The sequence below is a fragment of the Dermacentor andersoni genome, chromosome 1 (genome assembly GCF_023375885.2).
Source record: "Dermacentor andersoni chromosome 1, qqDerAnde1_hic_scaffold, whole genome shotgun sequence".
Lineage (NCBI taxonomy): Eukaryota > Metazoa > Arthropoda > Arachnida > Ixodida > Ixodidae > Dermacentor > Dermacentor andersoni.
The window spans coordinates 319,511,494-319,534,193 of NC_092814.1; the positions used below are offsets into that span (position 1 = coordinate 319,511,494).

The 22,700-nt window shown below is 49.5% G+C and overlaps 1 protein-coding gene across 1 annotated transcript in view; it reads left to right on the top strand.

Annotated features, from left to right (window-relative positions):
• LOC126516703 (nose resistant to fluoxetine protein 6-like) overlaps window positions 1-22,700 on the top strand; it is a 131,539-nt gene that overhangs the window by 29,256 nt on the left and 79,583 nt on the right. Inside the window, exons 2-3 of the mRNA XM_072289039.1 lie at window positions 18,514-18,628; window positions 20,777-20,867. Of these exons, the coding sequence (XP_072145140.1) occupies window positions 18,514-18,628; window positions 20,777-20,867 (206 nt within the window). The remainder of the gene's footprint in view (window positions 1-18,513; window positions 18,629-20,776; window positions 20,868-22,700) is intronic.

The window sequence follows — 22,700 nt, forward strand, 5'->3', positions numbered from 1 at the left end:
CATTTCTGTGAAGAGAAAAGGAAGGTCAAACATCCATCATTTAAATTCCCCGCCGAAACGCCAGAGCTGGCGCGTCCAGTGAAACGGCCCCCGTATCAATCTATATACTCGTGTTGTGACCGTTGAGAAGCAGTGAAAGTTATCCAAACGTCCTAAGTTCAATCTCGGGATGCTACATATATTGCAATGTGGTATGTATTTGCTGATGAACAATTTGCGTAAATATATACGACGTCACTGCGACCTGGGACGGGGATCTTAAGGGGGCGTCGCCACAAATCCTTAACTTTATAGGACTTCCGTTAATTCGGCCTTGGTTAATTTGACCGTTCGCTTAATTCGAATCCGCTGGAAAATCCTGATCAAAAACAATGCATTAGCCGGCGTGGTTTCTCAGTGGCTGTGGTGTTGGGCTGCTGAGCACGAGGTCGCCGGATCGAATCCCGGCCACGGCGGCCGCATTTCGATGGAGGCGAAATGCAAAAACACCCGTTTTCTTAGATTTAGGTGCACGTTAAAGAACCACAGGCGGTTGCAATTTCCGGAGTCCTCCACAACGGCGTGCCTCATTATCAGAAAGTGGTTTTGGCACGTAAAACACCACGATTAAAAAAAAAAAAACATGCATTGCCCTCGAAGGAAAATTTGTTTAGTTTGAACGCGAAAGCGTGCCGCTTCGGTTCATTGGACACGCACCGGCGCTCTCTCATGCATGCAGGGGTCACTAAACGCGCAAACGCACAAGAAGTTCACCTAACGCCGCTATTACTTCACTAGGCAATGAAAGGGAAGGCTGCAACCTACCCTGCAGTGAGGATGACGACTTGCGCTGCGCCCTGGGCGGTGTCTCTTTTGGTCATTTTGTCAGTGCCGATGACAAAGTTGAGGTGTGTTAGCCACTGGCCGACGACAATATGTATAGTTGCTGTAATACCGTATTGAAGTAGTCTGTCGATGACGACATAATGCTTAAACCCACCGCGGTAACCTAATGGCTATGGTGTTGCGCTGCTAAGCACGAGGTCATGGGATCCAATCCTGGCCGCATTTCTATCGGGGCGAAGTGCAAAACGCCCGCCTCCCGTGCATTGGGGGCACGTTAAAGGTCTCCTGGTGGTGAAAATTAATCCGGAGTCACCCACTATGGCGTGCCTCATTATCAGATCGGGGTTTCGGCACGTAAAACCCCAGAATTAAACGACGGGATACATCAAACAATAAAAACGATTTGAATCTGTTCATTGTGCCACACTTTGTTAATTGAACCTTGCAGATACCTCGATCAATAATTGCGGTCCCGCAAAGGTCGAATTAACGGCAGTCGGCTGTAATGTATTTTGTGGCTTACCGACCGTCTGTTCACTGAAAGAGTGGCTTTTTTTAATTTCGTATTGTAGAAGGGTCTTTTCACTAATACAGCTGAAGTTGCTTTTATTTTTAGCATTCATAATAGCTAGAAATGCCAGACATGAGCGGCGCCAGACTACTAGCGCCATCTCTCGGTAGGCGTCCGCTCGACGCTGTGTAACTGAATCACATGGATGAAGGAAAAAAAAATTTAGGAGGGAGCATTACGTCACGAAGCCAGCCTTGGCAAGTGAACGCTCCGTGAAGCCCATACATTTCCTCAGTGCTGGCCCAACACGTGACCTTTTGCTCTGAGCCCACGGAGCAAGAATCGAGACTTGCTGTGGCGTTTGGTTCCCAGTAGCTATGCCAGTAGTTTTTATTCGGCGTGCGTTTGTTAGGCTACCCTGTCGGGGGCTCTGCCTGGCAGCACCGGAACACTTAAACGAACCGTGCACTTCGACGTGCGATCACGTGTTGGGCCGACAGGTTTGGCTTCAATCGCATTGCGCGATTCTCCCTCCTAAAGTTTTCCTTCCTCCATGCTGAATTTGCGCCGCAGTTAAAACATCGAATTTCCCTGAAACGCTGTTTCCCACTGGAATTTCATTGATAAATTAAGAAGGAAAGACATTTGCGATCGCCTTCAGACAGATTGAAGTCGATGGTAATAAAGCTCTTGGTTGCTGAGCAGTTTTGTTATTTCGCAGTCACGATGGCACTAAAAAATGAATACATAACTCTACAAGGATAAGTGTGGAATTTCAGACAGAAGAAGTACAACACATTACTACTAGAAGGGCTCATTCCCGTAAGGCTGCTTTAAAGCTGTTTTACACGGACTTTCACATCTGCCAGAACGCTCTGAAACGTGCCATAAGGGACGAGGAAAAAAAAAGTACTGCACTCTCTAAATAAAAGTGTCCTCGTCTAAGCAAGAAGTACTCGGAGCTAGCATGCAGTGCCGCCTTAAAGCCTGGACCGTGTATTGTAGAACCATCCTCCTCTCGACGCTTCATCTTGACTATGAAAAGTGCGCGGCAGCGCGGCCCCTATAATGTAGTGGTCACTGCATGCGCTTCAATGACACTCCACGGCGATACCTGAGCACGGACAGAGGCTTTCGACGTCTACTAGAATGCACTGGAGAGAATGTACGTTTTTCACGCCACTCCTCGTCGTAGGAATCGCTGAGGAACGTTGCTGTTGAGGAGCAGAGCCTCGCAACAACAGCCTTTGCCCAAGAGTTTCGGTCGCTATTTCGCGCTCTCCGAGCTGCCAGACTTCACTCTCTTCTCTCAATGGTTCCTGACTCTCTTCACCCCTGCAGTGGCCCCGGCGGCAAAGAGGAGCCATACTGGCGACTCAAGGCAATGCGAGCAAAAGGGGGCCCTAGTAGGGCTTTAGGCGGCTCACGTGGACAGTTTCACGACTGCGGCAGCGTCTGTTGGTGGGAGGTGTCACAGGCTCGACGATGTAGTTCAGTGGCGGTATTGCATTGAATGATGTGGTAGGACCCGTGATATTTCGCTGCGAACATGCGGGAGAGAACAGGATTCTGCCATGGAATTGAAAGTCACACGAATGAGCCAACAGAGAAGGAAGAGGCAGGTTTAGCCAGGTCAAACCGTTCTTTTTAAAAACCTTGTGTTACGGATGTAAATGAGCGTCCTATAGTTGGCGGCACTCTTCGGCACATTGAGCAAGTTCTGAGGTTGGGTGGTATTCGTATGCATCCGGGCGGTATCTAGTAGGAAAGAGGGCTCACGTCCGTATATTACAAAGAAAGGGGAAATCCAGTGGTGGCTTTTATGGCTGTGTTATAGGCATATGTCACCAAAACAAGCACGAAATCAGAATGGTCGGAGGCTATGTATATGGATAGCGTATCACCGAGTGTTAAAGCTCTCCGTCAATCCATCGGTCTGCGGATGATGGCTTGTAGGGGTGCGATAAATAGTATTGCACCGACTGAGAAGCTCTTGGATGACTTGCGAAAGAAACGCACGACCGCGGTCGCTAAGCAGCTCGCGTGGCGAAGAGCGCAAGATGAACAAGGCAACATCGCGATCTGAAGTTGCTGGAAGAGCGGCGGTTTCGGCGTATCGAGTGAGGTGGTCAACGGCTACAATAATACACCGATTGCCCGCTGGAGTAGAAGGAAGAAGCCCGTAGAGGTCTTTGCCAATACTATCAAACGGGCGAGCTGGGCACGGCAAAGGTTGTAATGGGAGAGCCTGTGACAAGCTATTTTCCGGCGTTGACACTCAATGCAGGAACGAATCTACTTGCGGACGTATGTGTGCCATCCACGCCATTAAAGTCGCTGGCGAAGTCTGTCACAAGTTTTCAAAACGCCAGCGTGCGCGTTTCGTGGGTCTGCGTGGATGTGCGTGCTCAGGTCGGAGCGCAAATGACGAATTGGCTACTTCCGCTACAGTGCGCCTGTACTTTCTCGGGTTAGTACAACTGCTGTACGCACTGTTACGTTTCGCCTACAACGCGCGGTAATGCCGGCGCGGATGCAACGGACGCCGGGGCTTCGTTCAAAGCGGCGGACATTTTGGCCCGTTCGACGCCGCCGCAACGCCTCCCCGCCAAGCGTGTCCAGGCGTGTTTCAGTGCCACGTGTCTTCGTGTGTGCGTGTGTGTGTGTGTGCCCACGCTTGTCAATGCGTGTCAGCCGGGGAGCGGAGCTCCCCAAGCGAGGTGCCAGGAGGTCTGTCCGTCGGCGGGTTGGCGATGCGTCACTACACTCGGCTCAACATGTCTCTCGGCTCGACCGTGCGCGCCGTCGCGTGGGCTCATGCTCCGCCGTCGCGTGGGCTCATCCCGTGACCTTCCTTCTGGCCCGCGACGCCGAGAGTATAAGAGCAGCTGCCCCCGGACGCCAGGAGAGAGGCTCCGATTTGTACTGTTGAGTTACGTGCTCTCCCGTCTCTCCACTTCGGTCGACCTGACCGGCCGCTCTTTTGCTATGTTAGAATAAACAAATTGTTCTGTTACCAGTCTTCTCATGCTTTGCCGGGACCTTCGGATGCTTCCAGTGCCCCAGGCCGCCAGGCCAACGCTACCCTTGGGGCTTGCGACCCATTCGCAATAACGGGCGCCAGCACCGAGTCCCCAACAACTGGTTGCCAGCGGTGAGATCGCGACAACGGAGGCCAGCAGCGAAGAGATGCGGTTGACTGTATGCTGAGCAGCACAACGACCATCCGGGAGCAGTGCAACGAGCCCTGTGTGATGACTGGTTGCCTGCAGCGGAACGACTGCGCTGAATTCTTGGCTGCGAGGTTTGGTGAGTGCGGGACTTTCTTTTTCTGAGTTTTGCCAGGCTTTTGTTAGTGTCAGAAACAGAGCTGGTAATTGTGGTTGTCGTTGCTGCCGGGTTAGTTTGCGGCAAGACAATAGTAGGCAGTAGAGAAAGCAGCATTCAGAGCAGCCATGGATTTGAAGTCGTTGCGCAAACCGAAATTGCTGGAGCTTGCAAGAGAGTTGGGTCTGGATGGCTCAGACAAACTCAGAAAACCAGAACTGCTAAGGGCTATTCTTGAGTTAGAAGCTGAGGATGACGAGCTGTCGGAATGCCTTGAGACCATTGAGGAGAGGGAGACGGCAAAAAGACAGGAGCGCGAACTTAAAGAGCAAAAAGAGAAACAGGAGCGTGAACTTAAAGAACAAAAAGAGAAAGAAAAAGAAGAGCGCGACCGTCAACACGCTTTGGAAATGAAGCGTCTCGAGTTAGAGATGGAACGCGCTCGTAATGGAAGTCAGGCACACGGTGCAGGAGAACGAGTATTGTTCAAAATGACTGACCTGATGCGGCCGTTTAAGCTTGGAGAGGACATTGGTTTGTTCCTGGTTAACTTTGAGCGAACGTGCGAGAAGCAGGGGTTCTCTCGGGAAACGTGGCCACAGCGCTTGCTCACTTTGCTACCCGGCGAGGCGGCCGACGTAGTCGCTCGCTTGGAGAGAGAGGAGGCAGAGGATTTCGACAAAGTGAAATCGAGTCTGCTAAAAAAGTACAGGCTGTCAGCGGAGGCGTTCCGTCGGAAGTTTCGGGAAAACGAGAAAGGCAGAAGTGAGTCATATACAGAGTTTGCCTACAGGCTTATGTCAAACATGCAGGAGTGGCTCAAAGAAGAGAAAGCGTTTGGTGACCACGAGAAAGTTCTGCAGTGTTTCGGGCTAGAACAGTTTTATAGTCGGTTACCTGAGAACGTGCGGTACTGGGTCTTGGATAGGCCAGACGTTAGTACGGTGGCTCGAGCCGCTGAGCTAGCCGAGGAGTTTGTGACGCGTCGGGCTCGTGGAGCTAAGGACGGTCAAAAGGGTGAATTTGGCTCCAAGTTTGAGAGGCCAAAGTTCACGCCCATGAGAGCAAAGGGGGACACACGTAGTTCGGATGCGAGTGAAAGCAGTCCGACCGAACGTAAGGAGACGGCGGCAACCGAAGCCGAACGCAGAAAGCGGTTCGAGACGAGGCAAGCGCGCGTTTGTTATACGTGCCAGAAGCCGGGTCACTTTTCGGCGCAGTGTCCAGAAACAAAAACAAAAGTCGTGTTTTTGTCTTTATGCAGCACTGACGAGAACATGAAGCTTCTCGAGCCTTACATGCGAGACCTCCTCGTGAACGGGAAAGAGTGCCGAGTGCTTCGCGATTCCGCAGCTACAATGGATGTAGTTCACCCCTCTTACGTAGAACCCGATATGTTCACGGGCGAGTGCGCATGGATCAAGCAAGCAGTGGAAGCTCATAGCGTGTGTCTGCCGGTAGCAAAAGTGCTTATTGAAGGACCTTTCGGAGCACTTGAGACGGAGGCCGCAGTGTCATCTATGCTGCCCCCCCAGTACCCGTACCTATTTTCGAACAGGTCCGATCACCTCCTGCGCGAGAAGGGGCTTTTGTTTGGTGAGGCTAGCGTTCAGGCCTTAACCAGATCGAAGGTTCGGGAGCTCGCTGCAAAGGCGGTAGTTGCGGGGCCGACGTTGTTGAACGATGAGAAAGGGTCAGAGGCGCAGCAAGCTGGTATTCAGAGCACGCCCGAACGGAATAAAATTGAGCCTGTAGCGTTAAAGGCACCAGATACTGGAGAGGAAATTCCCGATGCGGGAAAGTTAGAAGAGCTTCCGGTCGAGCTTCCGGGACTAGGCTCAGTGACGAACAGGAAAGACACCGATCAAGTCATTAGTGACTTAATAAGTAAAGCATCGCTGTCGCCTGAGCAGAAAACCGAACTACACCAGCTCTTACAAGAGTTTCAAGGTCTGTTCTCTGAGAGGCCTGGTAGGACTTCTGTCCTTACTCATGACATAGAGCTTACCTCCCCAGAGCCAGTACGATCCAAGGCGTACCGGGTGTCACCCCGCCAGAGCGATATTATGGAGGCTGAGGTAAAGAAAATGCTACAGCTCGGTGTTATTGAGGCGGGTGAGAGTGATTATACCTCCCCTTTGATTTTAGTTGAGGTACCGGGCAAGGAACCTCGTCCTTGCGTCGACTACCGCAGGCTTAATTCCATCACTAAGGATCAAATTTATCCGATCCCTAACATCGAGGAGCGCCTTGAGAGAGTGAGTAGCGCTCAGTTTATTTCCACCCTAGATCTTGTCAGGGGTTATTGGCAGGTTCCACTTACAGAAGAGGCTAGTAGGTATGCGGCGTTCATTTCACCAATGGGGACATTCCGTCCTAAAGTTTTGAGTTTTGGTTTGAAGAACGCGCCATACTGCTTTTCAAGCCTCATGGATAAAGTGTTGCGGGGACAGCAAGAATTCGCTTTACCGTATCTAGACGACGTAGCGATATTCTCCGCATCCTGGCCTGAGCATATGGCGCACTTGCGGGCAGTGCTAACCCGCCTGCGCGATGCGGGCTTGACAGTCAAGGCGCCCAAGTGCCAGTTAGCACAGGCCGAGGTTGTCTACCTCGGACACGTGATTGGTCGGGGTCGTCGCCGCCCCTCTGAAATAAAGGTGGCCGCTGTGCGAGACTTCCCGCAACCGCGCACGAAGACCGATATTCGGTCGTTCTTAGGTGTCGCCGGCTACTATCAGAGGTACATCCCCAGGTACTCTGATATCGCGGCTCCCCTAACGGATGCTCTAAGAAAGACAGAGCCGCAAACAGTCGTCTGGGATGAGACAAAGGAAAGAGCTTTTAGCGCCCTAAAGAGCGCCCTAACAAGCCAGCCTGTGCTACGATCGCCCGACTACACAAAAGGGTTCGTTGTTCAGTGTGATGCTAGTGAGCGAGGCATGGGCGTTGTACTGTGCCAACGGGAAAATGGAGAAGTAGAACACCCCGTCCTGTATGCTAGTCGTAAGCTGACGGGTCGTGAGCAGGCGTACAGCGCCACCGAGAAAGAGTGTGCGTGTATCGTGTGGGCCGTTCAGAAATTATCATGTTACCTAGCTGGCTCGAGGTTTATCATTGAGACGGATCACTGCCCTCTCCAATGGCTGCAGACCATCTCTCCCAAAAATGGCCGCCTCCTGCGCTGGAGCCTCGCTTTGCAACAATATTCCTTTGAGGTGCGTTACAAAAAGGGGAGTCTCAACGGTAACGCCGATGGCTTAAGTCGAAGCCCCTAACGTGGGAATCAGCCTCAAAATTGCTTGTTACTGATGTTTTTCTTCCTGAGGCAGGATTTTTAACCTATTGCTTTTGTGTAGTGTTTCAAAGTGCTGATGTGCTTTCTAGTGCAATTTTCCGATTTGTGGACGCGTTCTGAGTGCTGCTAAACTACTGTAAGGAACTAGGCAGCAGTATAAAAGGGGAAAGAGCCTGGCAGGGCTTAGTGAGGGTTGTGCCGTGCTTGCTGACTGAGCGGTTGACTTTCGGCGTAGTTCTAACGCTTGCCGGAAACGAGAACAAAAATGTCAACTCTCCCGAAGTCACTTTGCAGTGTCCTGTGTGCACCTGAACGTGAGAACGAGGCCTTCTCTGTGCGCTGCGCTCAAGAAACGCCAAAGGACGCCCGACTTCGGTTATGAGCATCATCGAGCGACATCCCTCCGGACAGCGGATGCAGTCCCCTGACCATCGGGATCTCCTTCCCCCGGCGGGGCGGTCTGTTACGTTTCGCCTACAACGCGCGGTAATGCCGGCGCGGATGCAACGGACGCCGGGGCTTCGTTCAAAGCGGCGGACATTTTGGCCCGTTCGACGCCGCCGCAACGCCTCCCCGCCAAGCGTGTCCAGGCGTGTTTCAGTGCCACGTGTCTTCGTGTGTGCGTGTGTGTGTGTGTGTGCCCACGCTTGTCAATGCGCGTCAGCCGGGGAGCGGAGCTCCCCAAGCGAGGTGCCAGGAGGTCTGTCCGTCGGCGGGTTGGCGATGCGTCACTACACTCGGCTCAACATGTCTCTCGGCTCGACCGTGCGCGCCGTCGCGTGGGCTCATGCTCCGCCGTCGCGTGGGCTCATCCCGTGACCTTCCTTCTGGCCCGCGACGCCGAGAGTATAAGAGCAGCTGCCCCCGGACGCCAGGAGAGAGGCTCCGATTTGTACTGTTGAGTTACGTGCTCTCCCGTCTCTCCACTTCGGTCGACCTGACCGGCCGCTCTTTTGCTATGTTAGAATAAACAAGTTGTTCTGTTACCAGTCTTCTCATGCTTTGCCGGGACCTTCGGATGCTTCCAGTGCCCCAGGCCGCCAGGCCAACGCTACCCTTGGGGCTTGCGACCCATTCGCAATAACGGGCGCCAGCACCGAGACCCCAACAGCACACTTGAAAGTGCTCAGGCTCGCGCACTGAGAATTTGCCTAGGACTACCACGATGTGCGTCTACTTGGGGCACTATTGCAGAGGCACGTGCGTGCCCAGCTGGAGTTTATCTGCAACATGAGCCATTGCTAGTGCATCTAAGGGTACTGACTAGACACAGGAACCATCCACTCACGAACGTCACAAGCGTACGGCCTGTGTCCGCCTACTCAGAAGCCGTGTTGTCGCAGCAAGACTTATTGCCGTCGGACTTCGAACCATATGACATACCCGAAGTTCCACTCTGGACGATGGCAAAGCCAACGGTGAGGCTCTCAATCCCTGGAATAACGAAGAAGTCGAAGATGCCGCATGCTGGCCTCAAGCATTTCGCGCTATCATACATTGCTTACATGTATGGATATTACGAACATATTTTTACAGATGGTTCTGTGACACAGACCTCTTCCGCGGCGGCCTACACTGTGCCAGGAATGGGGATCGCACAACGGTTCAAGATAGGACACAGGACGTCGTTTACAGCAGCTGAGTTGACCGGAGTTCGAGAAGCAGTTCGCTGCATACTGCAACAAAGTCTCGAGAAGTGGACAGTGTTCTGCGACTCAAAACCAGCACTGCAACTCATCAGCAATTATATGAGTGACAGAACCGTATATAGTCCCCTGGTTTATGACATCATGTATCTGCTTGCTGAGGCGTCTCATTCCGGACATACCATCGTGCTGCAGTGGATTCCTGGCCATTGTGGGATAGCTAGAAACGAACAGGCTGACGCAGAAGCAAAACAGGCGCACACTGACGGAACTATTATAAAAATTCATTTTATAATACGCCTTGCTCCATACCTCCCTTAAAACTTCTACGGCGCAACATTGGGACAACCCCGAACATCGACAAGAGCGCCTCCATAGACTTGACGCTGGATTACTATTCCGGCATCCACTTCGGTTGCGGAGAAGCCAGGAAACGCTCATTCATCGATTACGGCTGGGTGTGGCATACACCAGCCGATACCTTCACAAGATTGGACAAACGCGGGACCCTGAATGTAGCGTCTGTCACACTCTCGAGACAATAGCTCACGTACTTTGCGTGTGCCCTCAATATGCGGCCGAACGAAGAAAACTCAAATCTACAGTTGACAGCTTGGACTCCCGCCCCTTTTCAGAAGAAAAGCTTTTGGGCGCGTGGAGGAGTGTTGACTGTGCCCAACGTGCCATAAAAGCACTTTTGAACTTTTTAAGTGAGACTGGTTTAGACGATCGCCTCTAGAAGCTGTGAGACGTGTAGTCAGTGCGAAATGTGTTTGCGCAAAAACTTTTTGTGGCACGATCACTTTTTGTATGGACAAGATTACTCTTAGTGTATTGCGTCTCCAGTGCGCATCCGCATATTGGACAACGTGTATATAGTATCTCATTGTACCATATCCTAATCATCCGCCACCTACCTTTCCCTGTATTTCCCACTTCCCCATTCCCCAGTGAGGAGTAGCAGGCTAGAGACACGCTCTCCAGGCCGACCTCTCCTCCTTTCTCTCCATTAAAATCTACTCCTCCTCCTATGACAATAAATCAATTGCGACTATCTGGCTGATAGTTGGGGCTGTACAACATGGCGACCCGGAGCGCGTAATGAGGTAATTGGCGACGAAGGGCGCGAGAGAGCCGTGGGGATGCTGTCGACTAAGGCGTAGAGAGAACGTTGATCAACGAGGTTATCGAAGGATCCTTGCACTGTTCTGAAGGCATGCCAGTGATATTGATGTTGGTCACGGAAGTTGCGGATATGGAAACAGCTGCAATTTCTGAAGTCACTGGCGAGCGGGAAAGTGCGTTGGTGGCGGCGTGCTTGTATCCTGACTGGTAAATGACGCGAACATCGAATTCTTGTAAACGTAGCGCCCAGCGTCAAAGTCAACCCGACGGATCCTTCACTGAAGCCAGCCAACAGAGCGAATGGGGATCGGTGACGACATCAAACAAATGGCCGTACAAGTAAGGGTCAAATTTCTACAGTGCGCAAACAATTGCCAAACATTCCTTTTCAGTAACCGAGTACTTGCACTGCGGTGTAGTGAGGCCATGACTATAGCATACGCAACAACGCACCCAGAGAAGCCCGGCTTTCGTTGGGCAAGTACAGCGCCAAGTCCATTCCCACTATATATATATATATATATATATATATATATATATATATATATATATATATATATATATATATATTGACGAGAAGAAATGAATCCGAGAGTCCCGATTTTCATTTAGGCGAAAGCATCAAATGGCCCATTGAGCGAAAAAGCTGGCATCTGTAGTAGCAGAGAACTGGCACATCAATTTCAATTGGCTGCGACATCACGTCACGAGCGCGGCTCGACGGAGCAGAGCGGGCGTATCGGAACACCTGCAGGGCATTAGCACGCCAGGTTTTTCATGAGAGGAGACTGCATCGCCGCGACGCCACGTCGGCAGTGCGCTTTGACGGAGTAGATACGGTGACGTGGCGCCGCGTGGCGAGACAGCTCATTGTCGGCGAGGCAGTCATATGACGTGCGCGTGCGGATGCCGCCATCTCGCTCTCGGAAGCCGGCGTGCGGTCTATCTATCTATCTATCTATCTATCTATCTATCTATCTATCTATCTATCTATCTATCTATCTATCTATCTATCTATCTATCTATCTATCTATCTATCTATCTATCTATCTATCTATCTATCTATCTATCTATCTATCTATCTATCTATCTATCTATCTATCTATCTATCTATCTATCTATCTATCTATCTATCTATCTATCTATCTATCTATCTATCTATCTGTCTGTCTGTCTGTCTGTCTGTCTGTCTGTCTGTCTGTCTGTCTGTCTGTCTGTCTGTCTGTCTGTCTGTCTGTCTGTCTGTCTGTCTGTCTGTCTGCCTGCCTGTCTGTCTGTCTGTCTGTCTGTCTGCCTGTCTGTCTGTCTGTCTGTCTGTCTGTCTGTCTGTCTGTCTGTCTGTCTGTCTGTCTGTCTGTCTGTCTGTCTGTCTGTCTGTCTGTCTCCACCGGGCTTAGCTGCTGCGCCCGCCTGCCGGCCTTGGTGGCCGCTGCTGCTTCCTCGGTTTGTCGTCGCGCAGCACATCGGTGGCATGCGGCGTCATTGATTTCTCAGCAATATCGTCCAAATGATTCCCGTCTGCGGCCAACATGCTAACCTATAAACTGTAAAAAAATAATATAGCCCACACTAATTTAATCTCAAAACTTGGTAACATACCGTACAGCAAAACTCGAAAACATTACTTACAGCGCAAAACTGGAAGTACCGCTCAGTGGCATTCAACTCTTGGTTAATGCTTTCGCATTCACAACTCATAAGAATTGCTTAGGTTCCCCCTGATTTTTAGTCACATCATAACGAGCCTATAAACAATGACACCAAGGGCAGGACAGAGCAAATTATCTCCAGGGTTTAATTGAATTAAACACGTTAAGTCACGCTTATCGCAGCCTACTACTATTGAAGTCGATTCAACGATGAACGACTGCGAGACATTTCATGGCGACCTCTGGCCCTTGGAATATAACTGCAGACATGCGCCGATGCTCATTATTCTCTTTGGGAAACTCGAATTGATTGCAGGGACCAGACGCTGGTGGAAAGTATTTGGGACCACTAATTCATTATCATGAACAACGGCAGTCCAACGTAACTCCGTGCGTCGACTCAGTAGCTGCTTGGATTTGAAAATGGTGTCACGGTGTCCCGAGCAAGGCTATCAGTGGTTTTCCAATATAGAGGCTCACAGCAGTAATCACACAACCAATACTTTGATTATGATTGGACTTAGCAAGTTTTGGTTACTTACAGTGGGCCAGATCAATTGTTTCAGACAAAGGTAGAAAAGGCATGCAGGCAAGCTCTGACTTGCAGCTTCCAGGGCATGATTACAAAAGTTCTGGAAGTGCCAATGTACGTCTATACATTCGCAACAAAACATGTGCATTTTTAAGTTAGACTGGAACGGCTTGGAATTGCTGGAACGGCAGGCCGAAAAGAGATACAGGTGCACCAGGTAAATTCGTGGTCTTCTTAGAGATGCCTGATGTACGCGGAAGGAAACTGAAATTCACGCGGTTACGCTGCAGGGCCAACGGTGGAAGGCGTTTTGTAACTCACCTAACCCTTGAAAGCCACTGTCCTGCATATGGAGGACGGTGTGCGGTCTTGGCTCGCCTCCAGAACAAAGACACATTCTGCGCCTTGGGTCTCCGTGAAGGCCTTTCGCAGCTTGATGTAGCAGAAACAGTTTGTGCAGATTGTGGGTCTCTGTCTGACTGCGCGTACATTTGTCTTTCTACTTTGAGGAACGCGATGCTTCTCTGGTCACCTGCATGCGCTTGTCGTTAAATTAAGGGTCGATGTCGTTAATTAAGGATCAAACGGTATCACACACGCCACTTCATGCAACCTTGGTCAAGGTTCCCGAAGTGATCTTCTAAATTTTATCGTCAGTCATCGCACGACGGCGTTGTTTCTGTAGAGAATAAACCTGTCCGGAATGATAACACAGTTAATATCATGAAATTTCGTCACTCGAAAAACCACCCAATCGGCCTACTGCAGTGCCCAGCTGCGTTGGAGAATTGATGAAAATAATTATCCTATAGCTTCTCAAGTTTGCAGATTTCGCGGTTCGGGATTCGCAGACGACAGTCGGGTTCAGCAATGATGGAGATAGATATATATATATATATATATATATCGTGAGAGAAAAGCTGAGAGGTCGGCTTGAATCAATGTTCTAACCTGCTACTCGGCGTTGGGGGAAGGGGAAAGGGTGTAGAAAGATAGAATAGAGAAGACGTTGAATATGGGGGCGGGGGATGATGAAGATGGTCGTTAAAAACTTGCATGGCCGAAGACTCTTCGAAGTCTCTTGTAGAGTCCGCTCTCATGCAAAAATTTGTTGGGAGCCTTCAAAATATCAGGCTGATGACGAGGATCAGGCGAAGGTCCCAATACAACCTTTTCAGTCAATGCTGTAATGGCAACTTTCAACGAGATGCCTTTCAGTGGTTTTCTCTGTACACCAAATCGCGGGCAGTTGCACATGATGTGTCATGTCGTCTCAGGAATACCGAAGACAAGCACGAAGCAGGAAGCCACAAGACAAGACAAGCCAGAAACAAGAAGATACAACGTACAAGTAACAAGAGTACAATCAATGAATAATCAAATAAACGCAGCTGAATTCCTTGCTGTAATGTTTGGGGTCGGGCATGAAAGTAGATGGTAGCTGGCCCATGCCGTCGTCCAACTTATCCACGCTGAGGACGTTGTTGAAGGGAAGGACTGCTTCTCATCGAGAACGAGGAATATTGGTTTATTTACAGTATCTACATGAGGACGTTGCAGATCATCAGTCTAGCATGACTGCGAGAGAAAGCACACTCAGCAGCCGCACAACAGCTGCTTATAAATAATCTGTCCTCCCTAGATCCCTAGGTGAGGGAGAAACGGCAGTTCACCGCCAATTCGTAGCGTCCAACGGCATCGTAGTCGACCCGCCTTTTAGGGGGAGGGTTACCCACACTTCCACACAGGTTTTACTGACCACGCCGAGGTGAGTGGGTTCTTGGAGACACGGGGCTTGGCCCGGGCATGCGTCTCTTCATCCCAGTGTTGACCCCGCAGACAATGGCCACCGCGTCTGTCCATGACTTCTAAGCCCCGTAAGACGGTCGCGCAAAATATCTTCCAGGGGCTCCCCTGCTTCAAACAGCGGACACGGCGAATCCACGAACAATGCTTGGTGCGCCGACCGCGTTTAGTCATAGCGGCGCCGAGGTGGTGTTGACGCGGCACATCGTCGTCCCTACGAAACAAGTCACCGCGGCAGGTGGTGAAGGCTTCCATGGTCGCTTCGGGGAAGCTCGCCACGTTCGCAGCTGCAGCTGGCTGAGAAAACTTTGCATATCGGCACCGCTGCAGGCCGTTCCTAACATTGTCCGTTCCCTTCGTTCTGGCCAGCCGGATAGTAGCTTTACGCCTTTCCCCTTTTGAATTTTTTAAAATTAGTCTTACTTTTTTTTCTTCTCTCCTTTTTTTTTATAAACTATCCCGTTATACTTAGTGGCACGGGAGGGGCACCCTCTTTTTTTCTTCGCCCCACTTTAACGTATGTCTACCCGGCCGATCAGATGCAGGTAGCGCAGGGTGAAGGCCTGACCAAATCGTAATATGTGAAGCAAGCTTGCATTGCACCTTTTCATGGTGGGTGGTATCCGTATTTTCATCTCTGGATCGAGTTCGTGAAGACGGCGATGATGATGACGTGGCGAAGCCCAGTATGCTGCGGTATTATCGCGTAGAAGTCTACACACAAGGGCATTAGTGTCTGGTCGTGAAAATGGGATGGACACTGGTGTCGCATTATTGTGGGCCATCTTTGCCTCCATGTTGGCAAGCTCATTTCCATGTAAGCCAGAGTATGACATGTAACAAGTGATTCTGGACCTTAGACATTAAAGTGTAAGTGCAGATCTGAAGATTTCTAAGGTAATCGGAAGGTACTAAGGTAAGGCAGGAAACTAAGGTAATGCTCAATAGCTTGGTAAGAGAACGAGAACTTGAGATTTACAGTCAGCCCCTAGGATCTTTGCAAGAGTACCTTTAACAAGGCCAGTAAGTCACATGGTATCCTGATCATGAGAAGGAAATTTACAAAAAAAATCCGCAGTATCGCCCAAAAGGAAAATCATTTATAGCAATAGCAAAGCATAATATAATTACATAAAGTAAGGTTGATAATCTTATAGGTCGTATAGTTAAATGCGGAAAACATACACTTACTAACTAAATAAGCGTGGCGTGATGGGTTCAGAGACAAATATGAGCAGATCTCACTCAATGACCACAATAATTCGCCGTCACGAGGCTCGCGTGATAAGTAGCGCCGGCTGCGGGAGCGCACACGCTTCTCCTAACGTGAACACTTCGTGCTACTGCTCTCTTCATCATTTAAACTGTGCCGCGTCTCTGACAACATGGTGTTCATCAGCAGGCAGGTTCTCTCTGTTGAGCTGTAGTAACTGCTGCCAAATGTGAACGAAGGCGCCAAAGAAATTACGGGACCTCTAACGTTATCGGCATGCAGGAAGGCAGCACGAATAAAGCCACCAGCCATTCCGGTTCAATTTTAGTCCTGTCACCTGCCTCTGATGACCTCCACCTCACGGCGCGCGGGTCGCGTACGCGCTCAGTCGCCGAGACAGCAGACGTTTTTAGCATGTTCGGTATTCAGGTAAACGCAAGCGGACTGGGTGTTTTACCGGACGAGCGGAGGCGTAAACGTGAACGGCCTGCACGGTGCACGGCCAGAAGTGGTGGTGTAAAGCCTAACCAGACAAACACAGAGCTAACAGTGTAGTAAGCAAGTATATTTTACTTCGCTGCTGGTGTAAATTTTTGACAGCAACGCGATTACGCCAATGCCGAAAATTTACACCAGCAGCGACGTCGAATAGACTTGGCTATGCAATATTAGCTCAGTGTTTGTCTGGTTCAGTTCTACACCACCAGGTAGCTGCACCGTGAAGACCATTCACGTTTGTGCCTTCACTCATCCGGTAAAACGCCCCGTCCGCTTGCGTTTACAGGGATACTCTACACGCTAACGCTCTCTAGCAGTGCGCACACACGGCCGGGCTATTGGAGCGGATGCGCTCTCTCCTCCACCAGCTCTTACTCGATCACGTGACCTTCAACAATAGGTGCGCGGAAAGCGGGCATACATCAAACCACCATCCTTATCGGCTCACCCTCGTATGGTGGCCCTCGTACCCGCAGCATAGGCGCATCAGCGGCTCATTCTTCTCAGATTTGGACTTTATTTAGAACATCGCGGCGACGACGACACAACACTGCTGCGGTGCCAAATGAATGTCATAAAAGAGCTACTGACAAGGATCGCAACTCCAACCGCTCGAAGTGGCCTGCAGGTGCTGGACGCGCTGAGCTCAGTACTAGCAGCCCTCGAATAGAACCATGGCTGGCAATCAGCAATCTTTCCGCAAAGAGGTCAGAGAAGCATCGATTATCCACTGGAATGCCAGAGGACTTAGATGTGGGGTGACTGATTTTCGCCAGTATGTATACTCTGACCGCTTCACAATCATCGCAATTTGTGAACCGATCGCGAATAAATAAAAATACAAGCGAAGGCACTGCGGGCTATCATGTTTTCTATTCGACAGCTGATCGCGTGGGGTTCGGTCGAGCGATGGTGGGCACGCTGATTTTGTCGGTGCCGTCGACAACAAAGCCCGCCGCACTACGAGAACTCGCGCTCAGTGTTTGTGTTGTTATCGGTCTGGTGCATGATAAAACAGTCTGAGCGACACAGTGTCCTGAAAAGCCAGCCAATAGTTGGCGTCAGTGTCTTGTCGGTCTCATATCTACTCAGTACATTGCCGCACCTTGAACGAGTACGGGAAGTCAGGCTCGCGCTGCCACCACTAGCAAGTGAGGGCCGACGCTGCAAGAAGACTTCTTCAGCAACATGACGTTTTTGAAGTGCCGCCCAAGAGTGTAACGCAGGGGTTTTGCGATAAGCACGCTAGCCATCAATAAAGGCGGCAACTAGGTGGCTCACGGTGCAGTCCGGACCACGAAGCCCTCGACGCTTTCTGTTTTAAAGTGAAGTCGCACTCTTACGCTACACACGTTTTCGGCACCGCACCGACGTAGAACCACCAGTGGAGCTGCAACGCAGTACGCGGCACGAGTGCATGCAGCAGTGCGCGTTCGTGCGCTTTTATTTATTTAATTTTTTCGGGCAACTTTCCCCAGAGCTCAGGCCACGCGTCCGCCCGCGCCTCTTCGAAAATGTTTTGCGACTAATCAGCTAGGGCAGGGCGCATGCTCAGTTGCGCCGTGAAAAAAAAAAGAAGCGTATTCACTCTTCACTCTAGTGCTCTTGGGCGCTGTTTCTTTGAGCTGTTTATTCTCCGGAGTAATGTTTGTGAATGTGCTCTTTAAATGGACGCGCCTCATTTCGAATGCCGTTTTGGTTAAGCAGACACTTTGTTAATGGTTACTGACAACTAACTATTCGAGCCGCGGCTTGAACTATTCAGACATGAAAGTTCGCTCACGCGGAAGGACAGAATTCACCCCGAGCTGGAAAATAACAATGCAAACAGCGAGGCGCACAACGGCAGTAATGGGATTCTTCCATTGCACATGTACTCCGTCCTCTCTTTAATTCATTTTACCCCGAAGGGGAAAAAAGAAAACATTTCGCCTTAAGATTTAATAATTCACTGCTGCAATACGAAGTAATCATTTCTGATGCTGTTTTTTGTTTTTCGTTTATGCCTGCCATGACATTCGAGCTATTTTCATTTCTGAAGATCCTGTTGTGGTGTGTACTAACGACTCACGCTAACTCGCAGGTGACGGGCGAGATAGCAGAGAAGATGCACTTCTTCTACTTCCTCGTGTACCGCTACGGAGTGTGCGTGCCTTCCACCTGCCGACGGGAGGACGTCGAAACAATCGCGGCCAGCCGTGAGTGCTTATGACCGCGTCACTGTCGCCTCAAGGGCGCTGTCACCTTGTACTACACCTGGCTGTTATGCAACACACATGTTTTTGAGGCTCCAGTATTAAGAGAACACAATGACGTGAGCCTCTTCGCCGGGCTGCAGTTATCTATACATTGCTGCTGCTGCTCTGCAGCTTCCTCACAATAGCGACTGCCGGCCTCCCGCGGCCGTGATTCCCGCTGGTAGGCTCGGCCGGCAGGCATATCGCGCTTCATCAGTCGGGGAGTGCGCCCTCTTTGTTAAAGATCCGGCGCAGCACTACGCGCAATACCTTCTAGCCTTTCTCTTGTCTCTGCGAACCGATTGAGCCTATGCAAAAGAAGAGACTCGTGACGTATAGTTCCTGCGTTGCAGGTGGCACTTCAAGGCGAGGCTCCCAACGGGGTGCGCTACCGGGCTGGCGTACATATACATAGCATTGTGTAATAACAACCGTCGCTCGCCCCGCGCATTGTTGCCTTGCTGCGCAGTTTGACGTTCTGCACGTCCAATAGGCAGTGCGGAGTACGCAAATTAGCGTCTTCAGCGAGCCGGTAATGCAGATGAGTCGCGGCACCTTTATCTGGCAGCCCGGTGACATCAGTGGCCTTTCTATGATCAGCGTGTGTGAAGCGAGCCATTGGAAGGGACCGTTGGTGTCTGCGCAATCTCTTGCCCGGACTAGACAGCTAGTGCTGTTGCGTACATCCATAGGAAAGATAACAGTAACATGAATCAGGTGCGGGCACAACAGTTTGGTCACTGTAGAAAGAATGGGACGCAACATGGCGAGATCTCGTCTTGAGTGCGCCTTTTCTTTTCCGTTTCCTGTTTTTTCTTTTTTTTAGCCATTTAGACACAGCAGCTTCCCCGTTTTGGCGATGGTGTCGAGCTTCGTGTCATTCAACTCGATGCTAACGTAGAAAGTGCAAGACATGGCTGGCGTGCACTTTTCATCCAGGAAACAGACCTACATCTTTTTATTTAGTTTTGCGCCGTAGGGCATACTGGCACCAATAAAAAATAAAAGTAAAAAAAGCCATCGCTGATAATACGCACTGGTCAGCTGTTGACATCTTACTATCAATTGGGGACGCGTTTACTCCTGAAGTACCCTACATTTTTGATACTAGCAACTCACTTTACGAGGCGTTCGATCGTATCGCCACAATTTTTCTTAATCGAACGAAGTCCAGTAATCAGTTCCGTGGGACTCAAACAAGGCGTCTGAGATTACATCGCTTTGTGCACTCTAGCATACTCGCCAACCTGCGAACTTCAAAAGTCGCAATAACTCTGCGGACGATATGGGAGGGGGTTGATGGCAGGCATTTCTATAAAGCTTGCACTGTTCACGCACATTTCGTGGAATGTACTACACGCACATTATTAACGATGATTTATCAAATAACCAGGAAGAATGGCAGCAACTAAAAAGTAACCCACTGTTTATAGATCATATGTGACTATTTCAGCGACTTTGATGCTACCAATTTCGCCTGCTTTTGGGAACTTGTCGCAATAAGCTTGCTTGAAGCAAGTACCATGGCCTCTAGTATATGGCGTTTTCAGCTGCCTCAGAGGGGCGACCAAGGTACCATAAGATTTCTTTATTGTATGCATCTTTCTTGCAATCTTGCGGCAGCCCCGCCACCTTTAACGCCTTTGAAGTTTTTCTCGCCTACAGAATCTACTTTCCGTAAAGTTTGATGAAGCATTCTTAAAAATTGTAGAACCAGCATAAATTTGTAGCGTTTATGAAAAATTCGGGAGGCTTAGCAGGCGTGACTTTAGGAAAAATTCAAGGTAGCCGTCTTCTTGCAGCCAACAAAGAAAAAAAAAGGAATAAGATGACATTCGCTGCCTTTTTCTTTTTTTTTTCTGTTAGTCAAAGCTGAAAATTAGATAATTTGGCCCTGAATATGAGCGAACGGGGCACACAGTTTTGCAGCTAAGTGTTCAAAGTTCCAAGAAAAAGCACTGCAATTCACTTTCGAGTGTTCTCTAATTGGTAACTCGAAACTGGCCCTGCACAGCGTGCTTCGTAAGCTCTTAGGCGATTTCCTCCACGCAATGTCGCCTTTCAACAGGTGCGTCGGCATGCTCCTTGCTGTTCTTTTTTCTATTCTAGTCGTCAAGTCCGCAGAGTTTGAAGTCAAGGTTTCCAACTGCGAAGTCAAGGAGGACAATGCGAAGCTGAACGCGGACCAGACAGCCATCGTGTAAGTCTCATCCACCACGGCTCCTCCGACAAACGTGACTAGGAGAAGACTTCGTGACAAAATTATCAGTGTGTCTCGAATCGCCCCACACGTGAGATGGTATACGGTGTGGTGTAGTAAGGTATGGTATGGTATGGTAAGTTGAAGTATGGTATGCTAAGGTATAGTGTAGCAAGGTATCGTATGGTAACGCACAGAAGGGTATGGTATGTTAATGTTTGTATGTATGTATGTATGTATGTATGTATGTATGTATGTATGTATGTATGTATGTATGTATGTATGTATGTATGTATGTACGCGTGTTTGTGTTTTTTGTGTGTGTGTGTGTGTGTGTGTGTGTGTGTGTGTGTGTGTGTGTGTGTGTGTGTGTGTGTGTGTGTGTGTGTGTGTGTGTGTGTGTGCGTGCGTGCGTGCGTGCGTGCGTGCGTGCGTGCGTGCGTGCGTGCGTGCGCGTGCGTGTGTGCGTGTGTGTGTGTGGAGAGAGAACAGGCTGTCGACCTTTACGCGCTCACAGTATCACGGCTCAAGTTGCACTGGCCTTCAGCTACGACGTCGTGTCATGAGCAAAAAAAATTAAAAAAAGGAAAAGCAGCGTGATGGACAGGATTTAAGAAACGGACAGAGAACGGCTCTGGCAAACAGCCAAATGTTCATTGTTTCAAGCAGCCTAGGTGGTGTTTCCACTCAACAAGAGAAAAAAACGAAAATACAGAAGCGAAGCATGCGTAGAATAAATGGGTCGAAATCACGGCAATAGGAGTGATTTAGACGAATGAGTGAAATTGATTGGTAGCTTACGCACACATCTCCACTTTTCTGAATGTGGAATACGTCTGACCTCACTCGTGCGCTCTGATCGTTCTTGTTCTTGTTCCCCAATGAAATGGCGCAACCCACTCTAGGGAATTGGCGATGAATCGGTCGGTGAAACAACTGTTACCATTTTTTTAATGAAGGTAAAGAGCCTAGATGGACGCCATGGCTTCTTCCACCATCTGACATGACATCTTCCACCTTTAATGAAATCCTATAGTGTCCATGATTATGGCACGTGTACGGGAAGCGCCCGCCATTACCTTCTATTTTCAATGTATTCATCTTTATGAAATAGCTGATTTTCTAGCGTGAACTTCTTTAAATTGTTGGGTGATATACCGCGTGTTTCAACGAACACTTTCAATTTTTTTTAAATGCCTGTGGAAGATAGCATAGTTATAGTCCATGAGCTGGTCTACTCGAAGAGGCGGACATTACTCGCGAAAAAGAATTGAAATGCGTAAATGACTACTTAATAAAAATCACTAATTAAGTTTTTAACTAATTTCCTTAAGGCACATATTTCAATTTACGAATCCCAGCCAGGGAGTTCGCAAGGCGGATCCACTTGAAACGAATTCACAGGATGAGACCAGTTTCGAGATATTAATTCCCAAACTTTGCGGAGGAATGCATTGACGTTCCGAGTACTTTTGTGCTTCAATGCATAAAGCGACGTTTTTTAAAGAAACTAAGTGGAACGGCAGTGCATATTTACGGCAAGCTTGGCGGCGCATATTTCGTAAAATGTGTCATCCACACAATTCTATTCAAGTGGATATGCCTTGCAGTCTCACCCGCTAGAATTTGTAAATTGCAATATGTTGAATAACGTCATTAAATAAGAACTTAAGAGGAAGCTTTAGCTCGGGTGCTCCAATCTAAATACATGTAAAAGGAGAATTCGTTTTTCTCGGCACCTACTGCACCAAATTTGGCGAAATTTGTTACATTTAACAGAAAAACTTAAAATCTAGTGACCGTTTGTTTCGAATTTTTTATTTAGCTCGTCAA